A 19,984-nucleotide genomic window follows, 5' to 3' on the forward strand; every position below is an offset into this window, starting at 1 on the left:
TAGAGGTGATGCTCAGATTGCAGCCATGACTCACTGCCCAGGACCCACTCCCTGCTGAGGGGGGTGCTCTGCGTCAGGACCCCACGTGGCCATGCCCTTCATCAGACTATGGCGGGCACCTGACCAAGGGCGGCTGTTACTGGCCTGCTGATGACCTACAATTGACATCTGGCTCCAAAGGATCAGCCGGATGGATCACCATCTTTCTGAAATTTATTTTTTTAAGATTTATTTATTTATTCAGATTGAGAGAGAGAGAGGCAGAGACATAGGCAGAGGGAGAAGCAGGCTCCATGCAGGGAGCCCGACGTGGGACTCCATCCTGGGTCTCCAGGATCACACCCTGGGCTGCAGGCGGCGCTAAACCGCTGCGCCACCGGGGCTGCCCATCTTTCTGAAATTTAAACTAAAAATCCCAGGCAGGAGTTTTCTGTTGTTGGGTCCATCATGTCTAGGTGGCCACAAGCAGGAAAAGTAAAAACATGTGGAGTTGGCAAGCCAGAGGGAGGAGGGTGAGTGGATGCTCAGGGAGTGTGCAGGGGCGCTGGGGCAGCCTTGGGACTACGTCATGCAACCTGGGCTCCTGAGTTCCAGTTCCCCCAAGGTCCTGGCTGGTTCCCAGAGAGCCCTGATCCTGCCCTGGCCAGTTGAGCCCACCGGGGCTCCTCCCTGGTATATCCCTGAGGACACTAGCTTTCTCAAAAGAGCATGGGGAGGCACCATCCCCTCTGTGAAACCAGTTTCGATTTTTCTTATACAGATTTTGGGGTCAATGAGCCGAGGGGGGCCCTCCCCTCTCTCCATGAGGCTATGTCCCAAGCGTGTCAGGTGAAGACTGTGTGTAAAGAGGTGAGCAAATGCCTGCAGCTCATGTCAGAGTCACACCTGGGCTGAGTCTTCTCTTAGGGTGCCGAGGGGGTGATGGGTGAAGATCTTCCTTGACACGGGAACTCACTGTACCCCCCAAGGGCGGGAAAGTGAGGGGTCTGTCCCCAGCAGGTGAGACAACCTGCAGCAAGCAGTGCCAGGAGGAGCCACTAGGTGGCCCCCGGTTACCTGTCCAACTGTCCTGCAGGCCCGGGAGCAGATCCTCCAGCCAAGGACCTCCTGCTTACACCTCCGGACGCAGGGCTCAGCCCGCTGTCACTCTCCATGCCAAGCCTTTGCTGGAATGCCTCCTTCCCCAGCAACCCAGTCACCACGCCTTCACGGCCTGGCTCATGCCCTCCTTCTTCACTTCTTCAGGGTTCTTTCCCTGCCCACTCAGAGCACATGCCCCAAACCTCTGTTCACCACCCTTAGCACCACCCTGCCCTCAGATTCTCAGTTCAAACCTACCCCCACCCACCCCTGGTGATCTTTTGTCTGTACAGAGACACATCTGGAGTTTACATCTTCTCCCTAAATCAGGAACACAGTCCCAGCCACATGCCACATGTGAAGCAAGAAGGGGGGTGGAGTGGGTGGGTGCTGATTTCTTCAATGAGGAAATTGAGGCTAGAGCGGACAGGAAATCTGCCCAAGGTCATAGCAGGAAAGTTTGAAATCTGCTCAGGTGCGTCAGTGCACCTCTCTTAGAACTTCACAAGAGTTCTTCCAAAGAGGGTGTGGCTAACCTTTTGGTACACATGGAGAAACTGAGGCTCAGAGAGATGCAGTAATTTGCTCCAGGCTCCGAAGCCAGGGCTCTGTGCTTTCCACCACACTCCTCTGCCCAAGGCAGATGGCCTCCCAGGTCACCTGTCCATCTCTTTAACCTACAGGAAAGGAGCCCCCGGAGGAAGGGTGCCCTGGGGAAAGAGCCTGGACTCTGATCAGGGCCTCTGTGGGGACCAAGACTATAGCATCCTCTCCAGCAACCTAGGCAGCCTCCCTGTGGGGCGCAAAGGGGGCGGGGCCGCAGGTAGGGCAGCAGGCAGCCCTGAAAGGACGGGGAGGCTGTGGACACACAGCTGGCCCGTCGTGACCCCAGCTGCTGGCGGGTGAGTGACAGTCGCTCAGATGGGGGCGGCACAGGGTCCCACGGCCTCCCCGGCTCAGGGCGCGGCCACCGTGCCGGCGGGGCGCGGCCCGTACCCCCGGGGGGAAGCCTGCATCGCCTGTGCGGGGCTCGGAGAGGCACCGGGAGAGGGACGGAGATGGGGCGACAGACTGGCAGCCGGCGGGGAAGAGACGGAGACGGTGCCAGGGAACAGCGTGGCGGGCCAAGGCTCCCCGGGAGCCGGGAAACAGCTTTGGGGAGAAGCGGGGGGCGGGAAGTGGGGGTGTCTGTTCTGAAGCTGGGGGGAGCAGGGGCGATCGAGGGGGCGGGGGAGGGGCCCCGCCCGGGCTCCCGCGGCGCCTGGAGAGGGGGCGGCCGCCGAGGACGCGGCGTCGGGCCGTGGGGCGCCTCCCGGTCGGAAGCCGCAGCAGCAGCTCGTTAGCCGCGCGGATTAAGGACTTTGTCAATTACCTCCGAGGGCGCGCCGGGCGGATTAAACGCTTTTAAAAGTGCGGCTGGTGGGAGGGGTCGACCGAGAGGCCCCTCCCGGTGCAGATCCCTCGGCTCCCCCGCAGAGGAGGAGGCGGGGCTGAGACGGCGCGGGGCGCGCCTGGGGAGCGCGGGCGGAGCGGCCGGTCCTCAGGGCCCGGCGCCGGGGACCCCCTTCCGCCCGCGGGCGCCAGGGTCCAGGGTCGCGGACTCCGGCCGGGGCGCCCCCCGGCCCGCCTCGCTGGTCGGGATCCGGAGGGGAAGGACCCAGCGGCTGGCGACCCCAGGACGGGGCGCACCTGCCCGCGGGGCCCGGCCCGAGCCCTCGGAGGCCCGCAGGGGGCGCCCCCAGGCCGGCCCCGCCCCCGCCCCCGGCCCCGCCCGCGCCGCTCCCGGGAGGCGCCCGACGCCCCGGCAGGGACGCCCCCTGGGCCCGCCCGGCGCCGCGCCCCCTGCGCTCCGGGAGTCGGCGCGGGTCGGGCCGGGGAGGAAGTTTGTGCGGAGGCGCCGCGGGGCGCCCAGGGCCCTCGGGGAGCCGGCGGGAGGCGGGCTGTCCGCGGCGCTTTGCCGCCCTCCCCGCTGGCCCGGGGGCCTGGGCCTGGGGCGGGTTGTGCCCCTCGATCTGGGCCTTCCCGGCGGTGGAGCGGGGCTGTGGCCGGCCGCGGTGTGTGGATGTGCGTGGGGGGGAGGGCGGGCGGCCGGGGGAGCAATAAAAGGCAAAGAGAGTCCGAGACAAAAAAGACACGGAGATTGAGAAGGAAGGAGGGAGGGAGGAGGGAGGAGGGAGGAGGGAGGAGGGAGAGGAGCGCGCAGGGGGAGGCGCGGGAGCGGGGAGCGGGGAGCGGGGACGGCGCGCAGCCAGAGCGGCGGGCGGGCGGGCGGGCGGGCTGCTCTCGCGCTCCCGCTCCCGCTCCCAGCCGCGCACCCTGCAAACCCCGTGCACCCCGCAAACCCCGTGCACACCGCGCACACCGCGCAGCCCGTCCGCACCCGCGCTCCCCCGCGCGCGCACGCACGCCCGCCGGCCCCGGCCCCTGCCCCCCGGGCGCGGGCCCCGAGGCGGGGACCTGGCGGGAAGGACGCGCCCCGCGCCCGAGCCCGCGCCCACCGCCGCGTCTGTGCGCTCCGCAGCCGCGCGCCTCGCCGGGCGCCCCCGCCAGTCCGGCCGGAAGATGGTCAACGACCGGTGGAAGACCATGGGCGGCGCTTCCCAACTTGAGGACCGGCCGCGTGACAAGCCGCAGGTACGCGCGGGCCGGGGCCGGGGCCGTGGGGACGCGGGGCCCGCGCGGTGGGCGCGGTGGTGGCCGCTCAGCTCGAGGCTGGAGTTTGGGGCGCACCCCGCGAGACTCCCAGAGGCCTGGGGCGAGGTGGCGCCTTCCTCTCCTCCTCCTCTAGAAGAGGCTTGAACTTGGGGGTGCGGGTGCGGCCAGCACCCCTGCAGGAGCCGGGCGCTGTGGCAGAGGGCCCTCTTGCTCCTCCGCCAGCCAGCAGGTACCCGCGTGAGCAGGGGGTGGGGGACCTCTGGTTCACGGGGTGACCAGCCCGTTAGTGCCACCTCACAAATCACACCCTTCGCTGAGTGTCTGTTTCCTCACCTCCACGATGGGCATCTTACTCACTTGCTAAGTATCCACCCTGGGCACCACCCCCTGGTGCCTGAGCTTCTGGACCGGGGTTGTGGATCCCCTGGATCTGCTCTAAATCCTCGCACTTTAAACAGGGCCCCCCTTATGCAATAAAGGATCAATACATTTTTGTCTCATGTGAGAAGACTGGGTATCATGATTCTCCAGCTTTTAAGACGAGAAAAAGCAAGGCTCTAGAGGCCATGGAGCGCTGCCGAGATTTGAACCTGGGTCCGTGGTTCCAGGTCTGTCCCTTCTACCCTTCCTGCTGCCTCTGCAGGGGCAGTGGAGGCAGCAGGCTCCGAGGGTGCCCAGGGCTGTGCGCAGGAAGGGGGGGCGGTGAGGGCAGAGCTCCAGGGCTGGCCAGAGCAGGGCTGGAGATGGGGAGCTGAGCAGAGGGACAGCCCTGGGGCTGCCCCAGGCCGGGCTGCCAGGGGACCACGGCAGGCAGGCAAGATGAGGAGGCTCGCTCACCGAGGAGAGGAAATAATGGGGCTGCCCATTTTAAATTTTAAATTTCTCCCAGACAGATGTCTTTGGGGAAAGAGCCGTTTGTGTTTGCGGTGGCACAAGGGGACTCAGCAGGCCCAGGCCTTGATGGCCCCTCACTCTCCAGGGCTGCAACCTGCCTGTTCTGTCTGGAGTGACAGTGCCGGGTTGTGGGAGCCCAGCCCTCTACAGTTTGCAAAGCTCCTTCCCAACCAACTGCACAACCTCACTTCCTGCAGCAGCACCCACCCCCCCGGGGTGGGGGGGAGCCTAGGCAGGGATGCACATTCTCATGTCACAGGGTCCTGTGGCTCAGAGACATTGAGGTAGGTGCTCAAGCCACACAGCGTGCTAGCAGGAGAGCAAGGATTTGAACCCAGGTCTGATCCCATTGGCTCCCAATGCCTCCCAGGCGGTCTGTTCCTTTGTTTCAGGTCAGCACCCAAGCCAATGGCTTAATTCCCAGATTTAAAAAAAAAAAAAAAAAAAAAAAAGTCCTGTCCTGCTGGGATCTGACCCCTTATTCTTTTAGCAAGAGCAGTCTCACCCCCTAGACATGTTCAAGGCTATCCCCAGCCTGACCTGTTCTCCTTTCCCACTCACCCCCTCACCAAGACTGCTTGCTTCTTGGTTTGCCAAACCCTAGCCCCACACTAGCTGCCCATTTCTAGACCTTTGTAGTGTCATCTTGTTGGCTCCACCAATATCTCCAACACACACACACCCTTTTGCTTTTGCTCAGGGAAATCCTACATGTACCTCAAAACCTATTCAGATGTCCCCTCCTCCAGGAAGCCTCCCCTGATGTCCTATGGTTGTGCCTCAAAGTCCCAGTAGCATTCAGCCTGTAGTGCTCAGCTGCCTTTTTCTCCCTGCCTTGTCCCCCACCCACCCACGCCCCCTGCCCCGGGTCCCTTGTCTACCAGGAGCCCTCTTTGCTTACACGCTCCCTCCCGACCCCCATCTCTAACTCTTCCCCCAGGCCCAGGCTCCTGCCCTTCCATGCAGCTCAGGTTGGGAGCTTAGGGATATTTGCTGAATCAAACTGCATGAAGCCTGAGCCAGGCTCTGTGGGTGAGGAGGCAGCAAGTGCTGCCGTGTCTCAAGGGGAGGTGGCTTCTGGGGGATCCGTTTGAAATGTGGCCTCAGGGCCTACTCTCTTTGCTGCTGCCTGGGGACACATATCCCAGCTGCCACCAGCCAGAGCCCAGCTTTCTGCCCCCGTGGCATCAGAGGCGGCTGAGGGCTGGTGGCCCCAGGGCCTGGGCCAATGTCAAACACCACCTCCCACCACACCCCTTCGGTGACCCCGCACGCACGCACGGGCTGTCCCTGTGACCAGCTCCAGGCTCATCTGAAGCTTCAGCTAAGAGGCGAGGCTTTTCCTGTGCTCACTATTGAGACGAGAGCCTCGCTGTCCTGGGTCCCTCCCAACTTCCTCCCTCAGGTCTGGCCCTCTCTCCTCCCTTGTTCCTAGTTTTGTCTTGACCACGGACCCGCTGCGTGGCTTTGGGGAGGTTAGTCCCCCTCTCTGGGTCGGGCTTGACCACCCGCAGAATGAGAACAGTAACCTCTGCTGAGGAGGGTCAAGTGAAATCCTAGAGTGTTTTGCAAACTGTAAAGCACTGTACACCTGTGAGGACGGTGGTTGTCACGGGAGCCTGTGGCCTGTTGCAGGGTTGGTGCCCTGATCCCTCTGCCCACCCAGGAAAACGATCTGACCACACAGCTGCCACCAGAAGGGCCTGGCTGAGGTTTGTTAGTGGGCTGCTTCCTCCGGGGAAATAGATGCCCAAGGCTCCACTCAGAGCAGCGTCTCTCCGCACCTCTCGTTTCTTGGCTGCAATCCTTCGAGGAGGTTGGCATCAGGGAAAATCAACCCATTTGACAGATGAGGAAACTGAGGGTCAGGAAGCCAGAGCTGTGACTTGAACCCCAGTCCTCCCAAGTGGTGGAAGAGCCTCGGCAGGCAGATGAAGGGAAGGGTGGCCGGCTGTCCTTCCCAGGGCCAGCCTGGTCAGTGGCATCCCGTCCCCGAGGAGAGAGCCCTGGCACCCATCGGGGCCGTGCTCACGACCCCACTGCCAACCAGGTGGCTGGCATTGCTGTTCCTAGGGACTGCCTTGGGCCACTGTGCCCTGGGCCTGTCCTGCCACCGCTCCTCATTTGCCGGCTGACCTTGGACAAGTGGCCACCTTCATTAGAGTGTCCCCTCTCCCCCCTGCAGAACCAAGGGGCTCCCACCCATGAGGCTGGAGGTGTTGGTGGAATATTAGCCTGAGTTTGGAGTTGCTCGGATGAAAGGATCTAGAAATAGACACGATTCTTCTCTCCTGGAGCATGGAGCAGGAAGTCACCCTGTAACCGGGTTCTCCCCGGCGGGGGCTCCTTTCTCAGCTGTCCTCAAGGCTCCCCACCCCATAGAGAGGTCAGCCTCGACAATCCCAGGGAGTGTCTCCTGGTACTTTGGAAACTTCTAGAAACATTGCAGAAAGAAAACTAAATTCTCATTGGGAAGTTCTTCCTGATGTGTAACCTAAGCCCCGCTGCATTGAGTCTGCTCAGCGACAGTTCTTAGAGTCCCCGTCTCAGCTGGGATGTTCAGCTGTGACCCTGTGCCTCAGGAAGCTTAGACTGTCATGAGGGAAACAGAGACTCACAAGTCAGGTGTTATGAGATACTGTAAAGAAAAGCATCTGTCCTCGCATTCCTTGGAGTTTAGGTGGAGGTCACCTGGTTAGATGTGTGCTGGGAGAGAAGGAGGGAAGAGGCCCACGGGGATGACAAGCCAAGGACTGACTCCCCTCTGTCACTTTCTGTGCCCTCCTCTGGGCCGGGCCCTGCCCCACAGAGTTCACCATCCCGTCCAGCGGGGCGGCTATGAGTGAAGTCAGGGCAGGAGTGCGGAGGAGACGACTTCCCGGAGGAGGTGATGTTTAAGTTGAACAGCATTTGCCAGATCTCGCTTGAAGGGAGACCAATGTGTTTTGGGGGGGCAATAGGAAAGGAGCCAGGCAGGTGGAAAGAGCAGGGCAGGGTTGGGGGCGGAGCCTGCAGGTACCCTGGGCTGAGGGTTTGCAAAACACTCTAAGATTTCACTTGACCCTCCTCAGCAGAGGTTACTGTTCTCATTCTGCGGGTGGTCAAGCCCGACCCAGAGAGGGGGACTAACCTCCCCAAAGCCACGCAGCGGGTCCGTGGTCAAGACAAAACTAGGAACAAGGGAGGAGAGAGGGCCAGACCTGAGGGAGGAAGTTGGGAGGGACCCAGGACAGCGAGGCTCTCCACTGGGGTCCCCGCCCCCCCCCCACAGCTCTGGGCCTGAGAGCCCTTGCTAGACCCCATCCCGCACGCCACCCACCCCTGATTATCATGATCCACAGCTCCACAGTGTGGTTCCGTCATGGTGAACAGCTACCCTGCCTTTGGCTGGGGTGCACCTAGGAGACAGGGGGCTCAGGGCCACTTTCATGTGGATCTGTCCTTGCCTGGCCTCCCCCGGAGGGACACTTTCTTCCTGCTTTGATACAAGGAGTAGAGTCCCAATCTACCCCAGGTGTCTACCCCGGGCACTACCTCCACTTGGGTCCCCTAGCGAATAGGGCAGAAGGCAGGGGGCGATGCCCAGCAGGGCATCGAGGCGCTGTGTCCCTTCCTCCTGAGTACTTCTTTCCCCCGCCAGACCCCATGGCCACCTCTGAGGCTGGGGACACAGAGGAGGCCATGGGGAAAGACCCTACCCCTCCACTGAGGCACCTTTGGGGCTTCCTCCCTCCTGCCTCCCCTGGCAAGAGCCTATCTTGTCCTCCTTGTCTTTGGCTGGGCTTCCTGAGAAGCCACTGACTGTGGGCCCCCACTGGGGGGTGGGAGGTCATGCAGAGTGCAGCCTTGTCCCTCCAACTGGAGGCTCACATGAGCAGTTAGTGGCAGAGGGGACCTTGAACCCAGGGCCCCTGGCTCCTCTCATGCCCACTGCCCGGGATACCTTCCCAGCGTCCCCACTCCTTGTCCTGGGAAGGGGCCCTGCGTGCCTTCCCTGCCCTGCTGCAGACCCCGGGGTGCGCACCCAGCCCTGCCACGGCCAGAGGCCCGTTAATGAGCTCCAGCCCCACCGCGTGCTCCAGTGGGCTGCCTGCCACCCGGAGCCTCCCTTATTATCTTGGGCAAATTCCTTTGCGAGCCACGTAAACAGCGGCCTATAAAAGTGAACAGTAGTCCGTGTTTCGGGTGATCTCAGAAGACTAATTCTCCGCTGCTGAGTGGCCCGTTTCATCTCCAACTCCATCATCCCCCTGCGCCTCCGGGGTGGGGGCTGCGGCTTTCTCAAGCCTCTCTCCTCTTTTCCCTCTCTGCCTTCCCTCCAGGGGCTGGGGGCTTGGGTGGAAGCAGATGCACGGGAGGGTGAGGGTCCTGGACACATGGGGGACACATGGCTGGCTGCTCTGCCTTGCCAGCTGGGGACCTTAATGTTCTCCAGTTGGAGGACGTTGCTCAGAGCTGCTCGGGGCAAGGTGTCTCCCGATGGGCTCTGGGAGGGGCCTGACGGGGCCTCACTTGCTGACACAGAGCTTCGTCCCTCAAACCCCCAGTCACGCTCCAGACAGGGAAGAACGTTGTGGACAGCGAGCAGCCTTGTGTGCTTCCAGCCACTGGCCCTGGGTTCAAGGGCTGGCCCAACCCTGGGAAGGGAGGGGTCCTCTGCTCTCCGAGCTTCATTTTCCCATCTGCCAAGTGAATCCGACCATAGCAGGGGGTCGTTTGGAGGTTTCAGGGGCAGGCATGGGGCACGGGTTCAAGGAATGGTGGCGATTAGGTGGTGCCCACCTGTCTGGAAGCTCCTGACCTGCAGGTGCCTGGGGAACTCATCCTGTGCCAGGCCAGCAGGGATGGCTCAGGGTTAGAGGTGGCCTCGCTTCGAGGGCCAGGGCTCAGCATGGAGGGCACAAGTCCCTGCCCTGCCAAGCGCAGTAGGTGCCAGGACCTTCACCTCCTCCCCGTGTGAGCACAGTCACCAAGAAGTGACCTGGTCCATCTGCTCTTCCTCCCATCCATCCAACAAGCAGCTGCTCTGTGCCTGGCGAGCAGGTGCTGCTCTCGGGGGCTCTCATGGTCTGGCCTAAGTGTCCTGGGCCCAGGACTTGCCAGCCCGGCCGTCCTGGTATGCACAGCTTTCAGAGACTCCCAAACCAGTGCACGCACCACACAGGTTAAGGATCACAGGTCATGGGACGTGAGCTCTCCCTGGGCAGGGCTAGAACAACTGCCACTCCCTCCTCAGCAACTGGCCTGGAGCCTGGCTCATGGGGACACCCAGTGGACACTGAATAGATGTTTGAATGAGCACAAGAATGGAGTCAAAGGTGATGAGTGTCTGTCTTAATGAGAAGCCACCATGGGGGGTGGGGCGGGACAAAAGGCCATGGGGACATGGGGGAGGAGCCTCCCCCTAAACTAGGTTGGGGCGGGGAGGCCTGGGGAAACAGTCAAGGAAGGCTTCCTGGAAGAGGTGGCATTTAGCCAGGCCCTGAAGGAAGAGAGGGAGTTGGGAAGAGGAGCAGGAGAAGCAGGTGCCTCGGGCTAAGAGAGCAGAGCTCTGTGCAGAGCTAATGTGAGGGAGCGACGTGTCCAGGTGTGGCAGGAGTAAGCTGTCTGGGTGTGTGGAGCCCCCGATGGACGGGCCGCCCGGGCAGGTATGGAGAGAGGAGGGCCAGAGCGCTGAGTCCGCGGTTGGGCTAAGGAGTTGTCTCCCTCATCTCGCCAAGAGCACAGCACCCTTCCTGGGGTGGGGGGGTCCTCTTGTCCACCTGCACCTCATCCCTGACCCCATCTTCCTCTGGTGCCAGGTAGGACTCAGGACTTACTTGTAGAATTTGAGTTCATGCAAAACAGGCTGTTTGCTCTACTGCACTTTCTTGGAGTAAGACGCATTGTATGAGAGGACTCGCTGTTCCACGTACCACTGAGAAAAAAAGGGCCAGTTACGGCCGTAGGAGCCCCCGGCGTCGGAGGTGTCAAAATGTGGAAAAATGGAAAGGTGCCTCTCAGCGCCAGGGACATACAGAAGTAACACGTTAGTGGAAAATAAAGAACCAGACACCTCCCGACGCTCTGTGCACATTGATCACGAGGTAATAAAAGCCGCTAATAGTTACTGCGCACGCCCAATGCGCCGGGCACAGCTCCGAGTGCTTTCATAGACTAACTCGGTTAAAGATGCATCTCCAGTCCCGAAGGTTGGAAATGTGGGGGGAAAGCCAGCCGTAGGCGGTGCCTGCCCCTGGAGGAAGCAGGGGGCAGGTGGGCCTGGGGGGCTAGTCTGAGCTGGCTTCTGATCTGCTGTGCGACCCGGGGCAAGAGCCCTTGGCTCTCCTGGGTCTCATGTTCCCCACATGTCACATGCTCCGTGGCCGCCCAACAAGCTCCCTGGGGGCTGTGAGCGATCGGGGACAGCGAAGGAGGCGAGGTACCTTTCTCCAGGTTCCCCGGCAGGCTCCGCCCCTTAGCCTGCTCTGGGGAGGAGAGGAGAGGAGATGCTGGACACCCCCCAGGCCTGCACAGGCCTCGGGACTCGGGCTGTGGGTGCTCCAGGTCCAGAGGGGCCCTTAGTGATGGGCGCTCCTTCTGCTGTAACAGTATGGCAGTTCTTAGCATTGTTGCTGTCACGTTCCAGCTCTCTTCCCGAGTCCGCATGGCTGGCCCCCACGTGTGGGGCAGGGTGCGTCATTATTGCCTCATTTTACAGGTGAGGACACTGAGGCTCAACAAGGTGATGTCCCTCACCCAGGGGTCCCCCCTCCCCTCCGGAAATGGCAGCAAGGGGGCCTGAGGCCATGGGAGCCTTCACCTGCAGTCTTGAGCCACCCAGGAGGGCTGCCTTGGGGAGGTGTGCCTGCCTTAGTTTCTCTTTTCCTCTCCATCTCGGGCTGCCTGCACCTCTCACTCACTCGTTCTTGCTTTCTCATTGGTCCTGAGCTCTCGGTCTCCCCTCTGGGCTGCTGTCTCTCATCTCTGCCTCTCTGTATGACTCCGTTTCCCCAGGCCCCAAGAAGGGAGTCCCCTGAGTCTTGCCCAGGCTTCGCAAAAGCCGCCTGGGCTGCCCTCACTGGGCAGAGCTGGAAGCACAGTTCTGGCCCTAATGCCGCCCCTCCTCTGTCCTGTCCGTCTGTCTGTCTGTGTCTGTGTGCGCACGGGGCCTGCCCGCAGTGGACCAGCTGCGGCTACGTGCTGTGCACAGTGCTGCTGTCCCTGGCTGTGCTGCTGGCTGTGGCTGTCACCGGTGCCGTGCTCTTCCTGAACCACGCCCACGTGCCTGGCACGGCGGCCCCGCCTGTCGTCAGCACCGGGCCGGCAGGTGCCAACAGCGCCCTGGTCACCGTGGAGAGGGCTGACAGCTCACGCCTCAGCATCCTCATTGACCCGCGCTGCCCCGACCTCGCCGACGGCTTTGCCCGCCTGGAGGGCGCGCAGGCCTCCGTGCTGCAGGCGCTGGCCGAGCACCGGGCCGAACCGAGGCTGGCAGGCGAGCAGGAGCGGGAGCTGCTGGACACCCTGGCGGACCAGCTGCCCCGGCTGCTGGCCCGGGCCTCGGAGTTGCAGGCGGAGTGCGCAGGGCTGCGCAAGGGCCTCGGTGCCCTGGGCCAGGGGCTCGGCGCCCTGCAGAGTGAGCAGGGCCGCCTCATCCAGGTAAGGGGCTGCGGCTGCACCTGGGGTCTTCGTGGGGGCTGGGGGTCACCTGATGTTCATGGCTTCGCTCGATCCCCGAGGGCCCCAGAACCAGGTGGTGTCACTGTTCCATCTACCATCAAGCAAATGAGCCTCGGAGAAGCGAGTTTCTCATCCGAGGCCACACAGCCAGAGACACCAGGATTCAAATCATTCCAACCCACTGTCCTGGGGACCCTGGGGACCTGGGTACTTGCATTAGCACCCCATAGCATCCCACAGTCAGGTCAAGTCCAGGGCTCGTGGGGCTTCCCAGGTGCGCCAGTACAGGTGAGGCAGGACCTGGCCTCCATCTGTAGTGACTTAAGGTTCAAGGTCACGTGTCTGGTCCTGGGCAAGCCCTCTCCCCTGCTGTCCCAAATGGCCAGGGAGAACTGTACTCCCTCCCCAGCTCCCTGTCTCCCGTTCTCTGCCATTTGATGCTCTCAGCTTTCTAGGGAAGGAGGGACCTGCTGAGGGAGCCCAACCAGACTCTTAGCCTCTCCCACTGCCTCCGCCCATCCCCCCATCATTGTCTCCCCTCTTCTGAGCCAATGCAGGTCCTAGCAAGCACCTGTTAGGTCTGGGGGAAGAGTTTCCAACATCAGCCACTCAAGGAGCAGCAGCAAGAGCTTCCCACCACATACAACCAGGGATTTAGGATCATCTCTTTGGTTTTCCACCATTTTCCAGAACAGAAAATGGAGGCCAAGAAGGGACAATGATTTGTCCAGGGTACAGTGGCCAGGTTAGGCCTGGCATCTGGCCTTCCAGTGCCCTGCCCACCCTCGGCTTTGGACCCTTTCACCCCTATGACTCAGGTACTTAGGCACCAGGAGCTGAGACCCACCCTGCCATTGGTCCCAGACCTTCCTGGACACCGGGGATGACCAGGCATTTGGTCACCCAGCAGCTCATGAGCAATGGGTCTCTCCCCTCCTCTGAAGACTGCAGCTGGAGAAATTATAGCCCTTGTCATCCTGTCTGGGTGACTGATGAGAAGGCACTTCCCCCTCCTGGGGTGGGGTGGGGGTAGGGGAGTTCGGCTGCCCCTTCTATCAGCAGGGCTCAGAGGAGACCTCCAGATTTTCTGGGTGACCTGGGGCCCCCACCTTGCTCTCCAGTGGTTCAGCCCCTGGTCAGACATGGGGTCAGCCAGGCCCTTAGGGCAGGGGTGGAGAATCGTGGGGAGGGCCCTCGAGGTCTCCTACCCACCCATCTATGCAGAGGCCTAGACCTGTTCCTACAAGACCAATAGCTTTTTAGGGGTGCCGTAGTACCTCGGCTCACCTGATATATTTACTTCTCAAAAGAATGTTTAATTTGACTCGTTTCCTGCAGACTCAGGGTGATTTCAGAGGCCATGTGTCTTGCAGAGCTGGGTTGCTGTGGCTCCTGACTCCTCCAGGCTTCCCAGACCCCCAGGTGGCCAGCCCAGACCTGGGTTTCCCAAAGCACTGCCCACAGGCACCCTCTGTCAGGAGTGCCAGAGCTGCTTGCTAAAAGGCACCTCTCTGAACCTCATCGTAAACCCCCGGCACCCCACAGTTGAACAAGCATCAGGGCGGCCCTCATGTGGCCCTCACGTGTACAGACATCTAAGGCGCGCTGGCCTGGGAGCAGCAGGGCTGAGTGGCTCTGCCTTCAGGGTTCAGGGGGCAGTGCTGGGATCCAGTCCAGACTCCACGAAGCAGCAGCTATTGGACTTGGGCATGTGGGTTGCCCTTCCTGGGCTGAGTCTCCTCACCTGCAAAATGGGGCTGACAGAGTCCGTACCCAAGAGGGCGTGGGAGCTCCTGGCCGTGCTGGGCTCAGCTGGCGTCTGGCACATTTGTCCAGCATTTCTTTTATTATGATGGTGGAAACGATTTGTGAACTCAAGACTCGGCCAATGGGGAGGCCACCACTGAAAATCCCTTTTGCAAGAGTAGTGCAGGGAACTGCCGGATGCTGGGTAATAAGCACTTGGTAGCATAGTGGCCCCAGGAGGTGGAGATGATTGCCCCATTCTGTGGAGGGGCAGACTGAGGCTCAGAGTGGGGGAGTGCCCTGGTTAAACTTAGTCACACGACCGGGAAGTGCCAGAAGCAGCTCTGACTTCCCCGCCTCTAAAAAAATGCCACGTCCTCTTTAATGCATCTGTGCAGCTCAGCGAGCAGGGACTGACTTTCCCTATTAATTCGGAGCATGTTTATATGTACATTTTCAACTTTAATCATTTGCTGGTTTAAACTGAGGTCTTCCCTGCCCGCCAGCAAGAGCGGGCTGTGCCTGAGTTTCTCAAGTGTGTCCGCTTGTCGCAGAAGGATGGGCAGTGCCCTAGAGACTTAGCCAGTGAGCCTGGTGATCTCGGCCACCCACACCCTGCAGATGGCCCCTGCACCCCGGGGGCCTGCCTGCGACCGTCTGGTCCACAGGGCTCCCCTGACAGAGTCTGTGTACAGGACACTGCAGTGAAAGCCTGGGGAGGGTGGGCCGCCTTGGCCCCGCATCCCCCCTGCCCACCTCAGTGCCTCTTCCCAGGCCTCAGCCCTCACTGCAGAAGAGGAACTGACTATAAGCTTTGCAGGGCCCTTGCTTCTGGACAAGCCGAATTTTGCAAACCACTGGCACCATTTATTTGTATTTTCCTTCCTGGAACGAACTGTTATCAGACAAGTGACAGGTTCAGCGTGTAAGGACATGGCAGCAGGCTCTGCATGCACTGGCCGGCTGTAGTGGGCCCGGGAGCCCCCTCCCCTCCTCGTCCTGCAGCCTCCTAGATTCCTGGGTGGGGAGCTGGTGGGCCCCAGACCTTCTAGGCAGCAGGTGCAGCACTGACTGCTGCAGGTCAGTGCCGTGCTGGCCGAGCAACAAACCTCCAGACCCAGATCCCAAGAAGGGTAGCTGGTGGTGAGCAGTGGTAATGGCTCGGGTGGGGAAGGTGGGCTAGGCGCGTAGGCCCCCAGCACATGCTCTCATGAACCACCCCGGAAACACAGATCCTGTTACTCTTGTTCACAGGTGGTTCGGTCGCTCTTCCAGGGTCCCTTGTCCAGTGAATGGAGGAGGGGCTGAACCAAAGCCCAGAATGAGTCCAGACCGCTGCCCCCCACTTGTCCTGCCCCCGCCCCCTGCCCCGGCACAATGATGCAGTCCTAGGTTCCTCTCCCACCAGCCAACCCTGGGGAGGTGGCCTGAGGTCGTTCTCAATCAGAGATGTCTCCTTCTGGAGCTGTTTCCCCATCTGTACCAAGGAGACAGCAACCCAAGCCTCCCTCCTGACAGTGCTGGGGGTGTGTGAGATGAGGTGGACATCGGAGACGTGGAGTTTGGGTGGGGGCTGGGTGGGAGTATTTCCAAGGCCCCCGTCTGCATGCAGAACCGTCACCCCTGCCTTCGCAGCCTTGCTGGGCATCAGGAGAGACGTCAGGTGAGGTGTGTTGTAATCTGGAAGGTGCCTTACAAATTCACATAACGAGGTGGGCCTGGTCCTGTGGGTCCCACTGTGGGCCCCAGCTGAGCTGGCTCCTTCTTGCACATTGTCACCAGTCTCTGTGACAATTGTGACAAGGAGTCCTGCTCCCAGGCTCAGTTAAGTCACTCACCCCATTGTGTAACTGGTAAACAGGTGAGTTGGGATTTGAACCCAGCTTTGCCCAGTGCCGAATCCGCCTGCCCAGCAGAGCTCTCTGCAGTCACCTCCCCCAGTCTAGAGGCTCAGAAATGGATGAGGACAGGGCCTGGGGTGCAGTGGGCACAGAGCTCTGCTGAAGCACCCGTGTGCCCTCCCACCCGAGCCCCCATCCTCTGAATACACAGACACTGACCACCTGGGATGGGGCCAGAGCAGGGCAGGGGCTGTCATCGTACAAGGACGAAGCCTCCTGCCCCTTCTACCCACCCCGCTGCTCCACAGCTTCTCTCCGAGAGTCAAGGCCACATGGCTCACCTGATGAACTCGGTCAGTGATGTCCTCGATGCCCTGCAGAGGGACCGGGGGGTTGGCCGGCCCCGCCTCAAAGCTGACCTCCAGAGGGCACCTGCCAGGGGATTGCGGCCACGGGGCTGCACCAGTGGTGAGTGGGGTGGAGGCTGCCTTTCTTGGGAGCTGTGGGTGCCCAGCTTTGTACCCCCATCACCTGTCACCCAGCCCTCTGATGAGGACTCACTGCTGCTGTTTACTGAGGACTTCCTGCCGCAGCACTGAGCATCTACCTGCCCCTTCTGTTGACCCCTCTCCCAGCCCACTATGCCCATTTTCCAGATGAGGAAAGCAAGGCCCCAGAGGGTGCTCACTCCCCCAGGGAGAGGCAGAGCCAAGGTCTGCTCCCCAGGCTGGTGCCCTGGAGCTCATGGTAGACAGACAAATCAGGGAGACCCAGGGCAGAGGGGGATGGGCGGGCACACAGGTGCCAGGCGCAGGCTTGACAGCATTCTCCGTCTTAGGCTCTCCGCCGCGTGACTGTCTGGACGTGCTCCTGAGCGGACAGCAGGAGGATGGCATTTATTCAGTCTTCCCCACGCACTACCCTGCAGGCTTCCAGGTCTACTGTGACATGCGCACAGACGGCGGGGGCTGGACGGTGAGTCTCCCGGGCAGATGCCTGGGCGGCCCAGGGGGGCCCAGGGGGGTGGCACATGTGAGCCGGGGTGCTCTGAGCAGCCGCTCACCCAGCCTTCTGCCCTCAGCTTCTGGCCCCCACCTACCTGCCCCTAATCGAACCCAAGAACTCTACACCCTCAGAAATCTGCGCAGGGCAAGCAGAGGCTGTGAGCTGAGCCTTGGGGCCCTCGGGGGAGCAGATTTTAGACCCTGTCCCCTGCCTATGGAGCCACCTCCTGTCCCTTGAGCCTTGAGCCTCTGGGAACACAGCAGTTCCCGGGGGCACCAGGCAAGTCGGGGATGGGCTGTGATGGAACGCAGCACTGGGAACCTCTTGCTGTTGCAAGCACATGACATGTGTAGATGCTGTCTTTCAAGTTATCCGATATATGACAGGTGTGCAGGATATGAGAGGGGGAATGGGGGGACGCACCTGCAGGGAGCAGAGACCCCAGTGGCTTCCCGGCAAGGATCCACCTTCCTACAGACTTCTGCATGTATGTTCCCTTTACCTGGAACATTGTTCTCGCCTCATCCCCCAGCGTGACTTCCTGCACCTTTTGTTTCTGCCTGGGTGGGAAGCAGGAGACATGAGATGTCTTCACGGCCACTGGAAGGCCCGGTGGAGTGGCTACAGGTGGCCCTGACATCTCTCCGGAGCTGGGAGTGGTGGGGAGAGGCCCCGGTCCCCTGTACAAGGTACTAGCCACCCAACAATGACCAAGATGTGTGTGACCCCGCCCTTTATTGAGCTCTTTGCCAAGAGGGCATCCACTGGAGTCCAGGGCATGGTCCTGGGGACCCAAAGCAGGGCATGAGGTCAGCTGTTTTCCAGGAGTGCCCTCCTGGGCCCCCAGGTCTCTGTCCTTGGCACTCAGAGCATGAGGAGAGGCCGGTAGGATGCCTCCATTTCTCACCGAGGAGCTTGATGTGAATTTTGGGGTGCAGATGTCCCAGCAGAGGGGAGGGTGAAGCTTCTCTGGGACCCTGGGAATGCGGCAGCCTGCATCAGCTTCGAAAGGGGTCCGTGCCCCTGCTCAGGGGGCCAGACTGGGGCAGGGGGAGGCCCAACTGAGGCAGGTGGGCCGGAGTGGGGGGCAAGGTGAGCGCATCCAGAGGGCGGAGCTGGTGTGAGAGCAGCTGTGAATCCCCGAAGACCCGGGGACAGACAAACCTCCAAACGTCTTTTCAAGCTCCAGAGGAGAGCATTTAACTGTACTGGATCCGCATCTGGGGACTAAAAGCTCTTTTGTTTTCCTAACTCAGAACATCTGAGTTATAGCATTCGCCTCTGGGAACCCCTCGGCAAGCAGAGCAGCGCCAGCGTAGCAGCCAAAACCCAGAAATCAGAGTTAAGGGTTAGGACAGACTTAATGAAAGACCAAGGCGCCAGCCCGGGCTCTGCATCTTCCACTCAGATGGACTTGGAGCCAGTCTCCTGGGAAGTCAATCAGGATTTGAGCCGGGCGGCGGGTAATACCCAGGGCCTGGGCTTCCAGGGCCATTACGGGGGAGTCGAGGAGGAACGCCAGACCCCACACCCCTGCCCGCCTACAGCCCTCCTGCTCAGATACCTGGATCAGGGGTCTGGGAGGAAGGCCGCTCTCGGCTGAGAAGTGTTTGCGAGGCCGATAAACGTTAATATCCATTTGGGTTTCCGTCAAAAGCAATCTTTTCCCAGATACCTCTGGGCATCTGTCAGGATCACCTCCCTGCCACACGGAATCTCTCGGAAACTCAATTGTTGTTTGGGAAGGAGCCCGCTGCCGCCTCTCTGAACCCTGGTACCATCCATCCTTGTTAGGCTCTGTGTCTGAGCTGCCAGGCCTCGAGTGCTGACACCGGATGGCTCTCCCTGGTGGACGGGGCACCTGGGGTTGGACACTCCAGCCAGAGCTGGCTTCCCGGCGAGACCAGACAGGGCAAGGATGGGGCCCAGAGGCCCTGTCCGCTTACAGGGCACTTTGCAGCTTATATACCATGGCCCTGCCTGGCACCCCTCCAACCCCAGAGGCCAGCAGAGCAGCCTCAAAGAAGGAAGAGATGCGTCCAAGGCCACCTAGCAAATGAGCAGCCCTCCTGGGGCAGCGCCCAGACTTCCTGAGTCCCAGCCTCACACGCGGCTGTGGAGCTGGCTGTCACACGGTTGTCCTCAATTATTCAAACACTGAGTACCAACCATAGGCCAGAGGAGGATCCAACAGCAAGCTCCTGGCCTGGTGGGGAGCTGGCAAATCAGCTGACTTGTGTGAGGGCTGGAGGGCATGAGGGAGCTCAGAGGAGAGCCCCTAACCTGACCTGGGGCAGCCAGAAGAAGCTTCTGGACCCGGAGATCCAGGCACTGGGGGATGAGGCGAGAACAATGTTCCAGGCAAAGGGAACACACGTGCGGAGGTCTGCACGGAGGTGGCAGGGCTTGGTCTGGGACCCCAGGGGTTCTGCTCTGCTGGTGTGTGGGGCTTGAGGGGCCAGGGACAAGAGGAGGGAGGCGGGCAGGGGCTGGGTCAAGTGTGGTCATGCGGGCACATTAGGAGGTGAGCTTTGTCCTGAAGGCTGATTGGGCTTCTGCCAACCTCAGGATTTCCCCAGGTGGGGAGTGACCCAGAGACTTGGGGCCAAGGGCACGGCAGCTGTGGAGGAGTAGTTTGGGGAGTGTGAATTCTGTGGGTCCTGAAGAGGCCAGGTAGGGAAGAGGCTACATGTGGCTCCTCGGGTGGGGGAGGCCACAGTGGCAGATGGACACACGCCTGCAACTGGCCTTTTGGCTGATGTGGCCACTGGTGCTGGCTGAACCCAAGCCTTTTCTCCATGCTCACCAAGCCCACAGCAGCCCAGGCCATGTAGGGTCAGGCCAGTTGTCAAGGCCACTCCTGAATTTGACACGGGCACTCACTCCCAGGAAGGAAGGACCACCTTGTGCTGGCCTGTGACCGGGTGAGGGGCCCAGCTTGCCTGCCGTGTCCCTTGGGAGGCCCCTCTGACCACTGGGTCCACCCATCAGGCTCCTCCTTTGTACAGGTGTGAATCCGCGGTTACCTGTCCATGTCATGTCACATGAGTGACTGCTGGCACTTTTGGCAGTGACACTTCAGCTCACTGACCCTCAGGTTT

The 19,984-nt window shown here is 61.1% G+C and overlaps 1 protein-coding gene across 1 annotated transcript in view; it reads left to right on the plus strand.

The window, feature by feature from the left end:
- The first annotated feature begins 3,542 nt into the window (after window positions 1-3,542).
- FIBCD1 (fibrinogen C domain containing 1) overlaps window positions 3,543-19,984 on the plus strand; it is a 32,337-nt gene continuing 15,895 nt past the window's right edge. Inside the window, exons 1-4 of the mRNA XM_025475504.3 lie at window positions 3,543-3,714; window positions 11,791-12,270; window positions 16,187-16,346; window positions 16,717-16,853. Of these exons, the coding sequence (XP_025331289.1) occupies window positions 3,643-3,714; window positions 11,791-12,270; window positions 16,187-16,346; window positions 16,717-16,853 (849 nt within the window). The 5' untranslated portion in view covers window positions 3,543-3,642. The remainder of the gene's footprint in view (window positions 3,715-11,790; window positions 12,271-16,186; window positions 16,347-16,716; window positions 16,854-19,984) is intronic.

Source organism: Canis lupus, chromosome 9 (genome assembly GCF_003254725.2).
Source record: "Canis lupus dingo isolate Sandy chromosome 9, ASM325472v2, whole genome shotgun sequence".
NCBI lineage: Eukaryota > Metazoa > Chordata > Mammalia > Carnivora > Canidae > Canis > Canis lupus.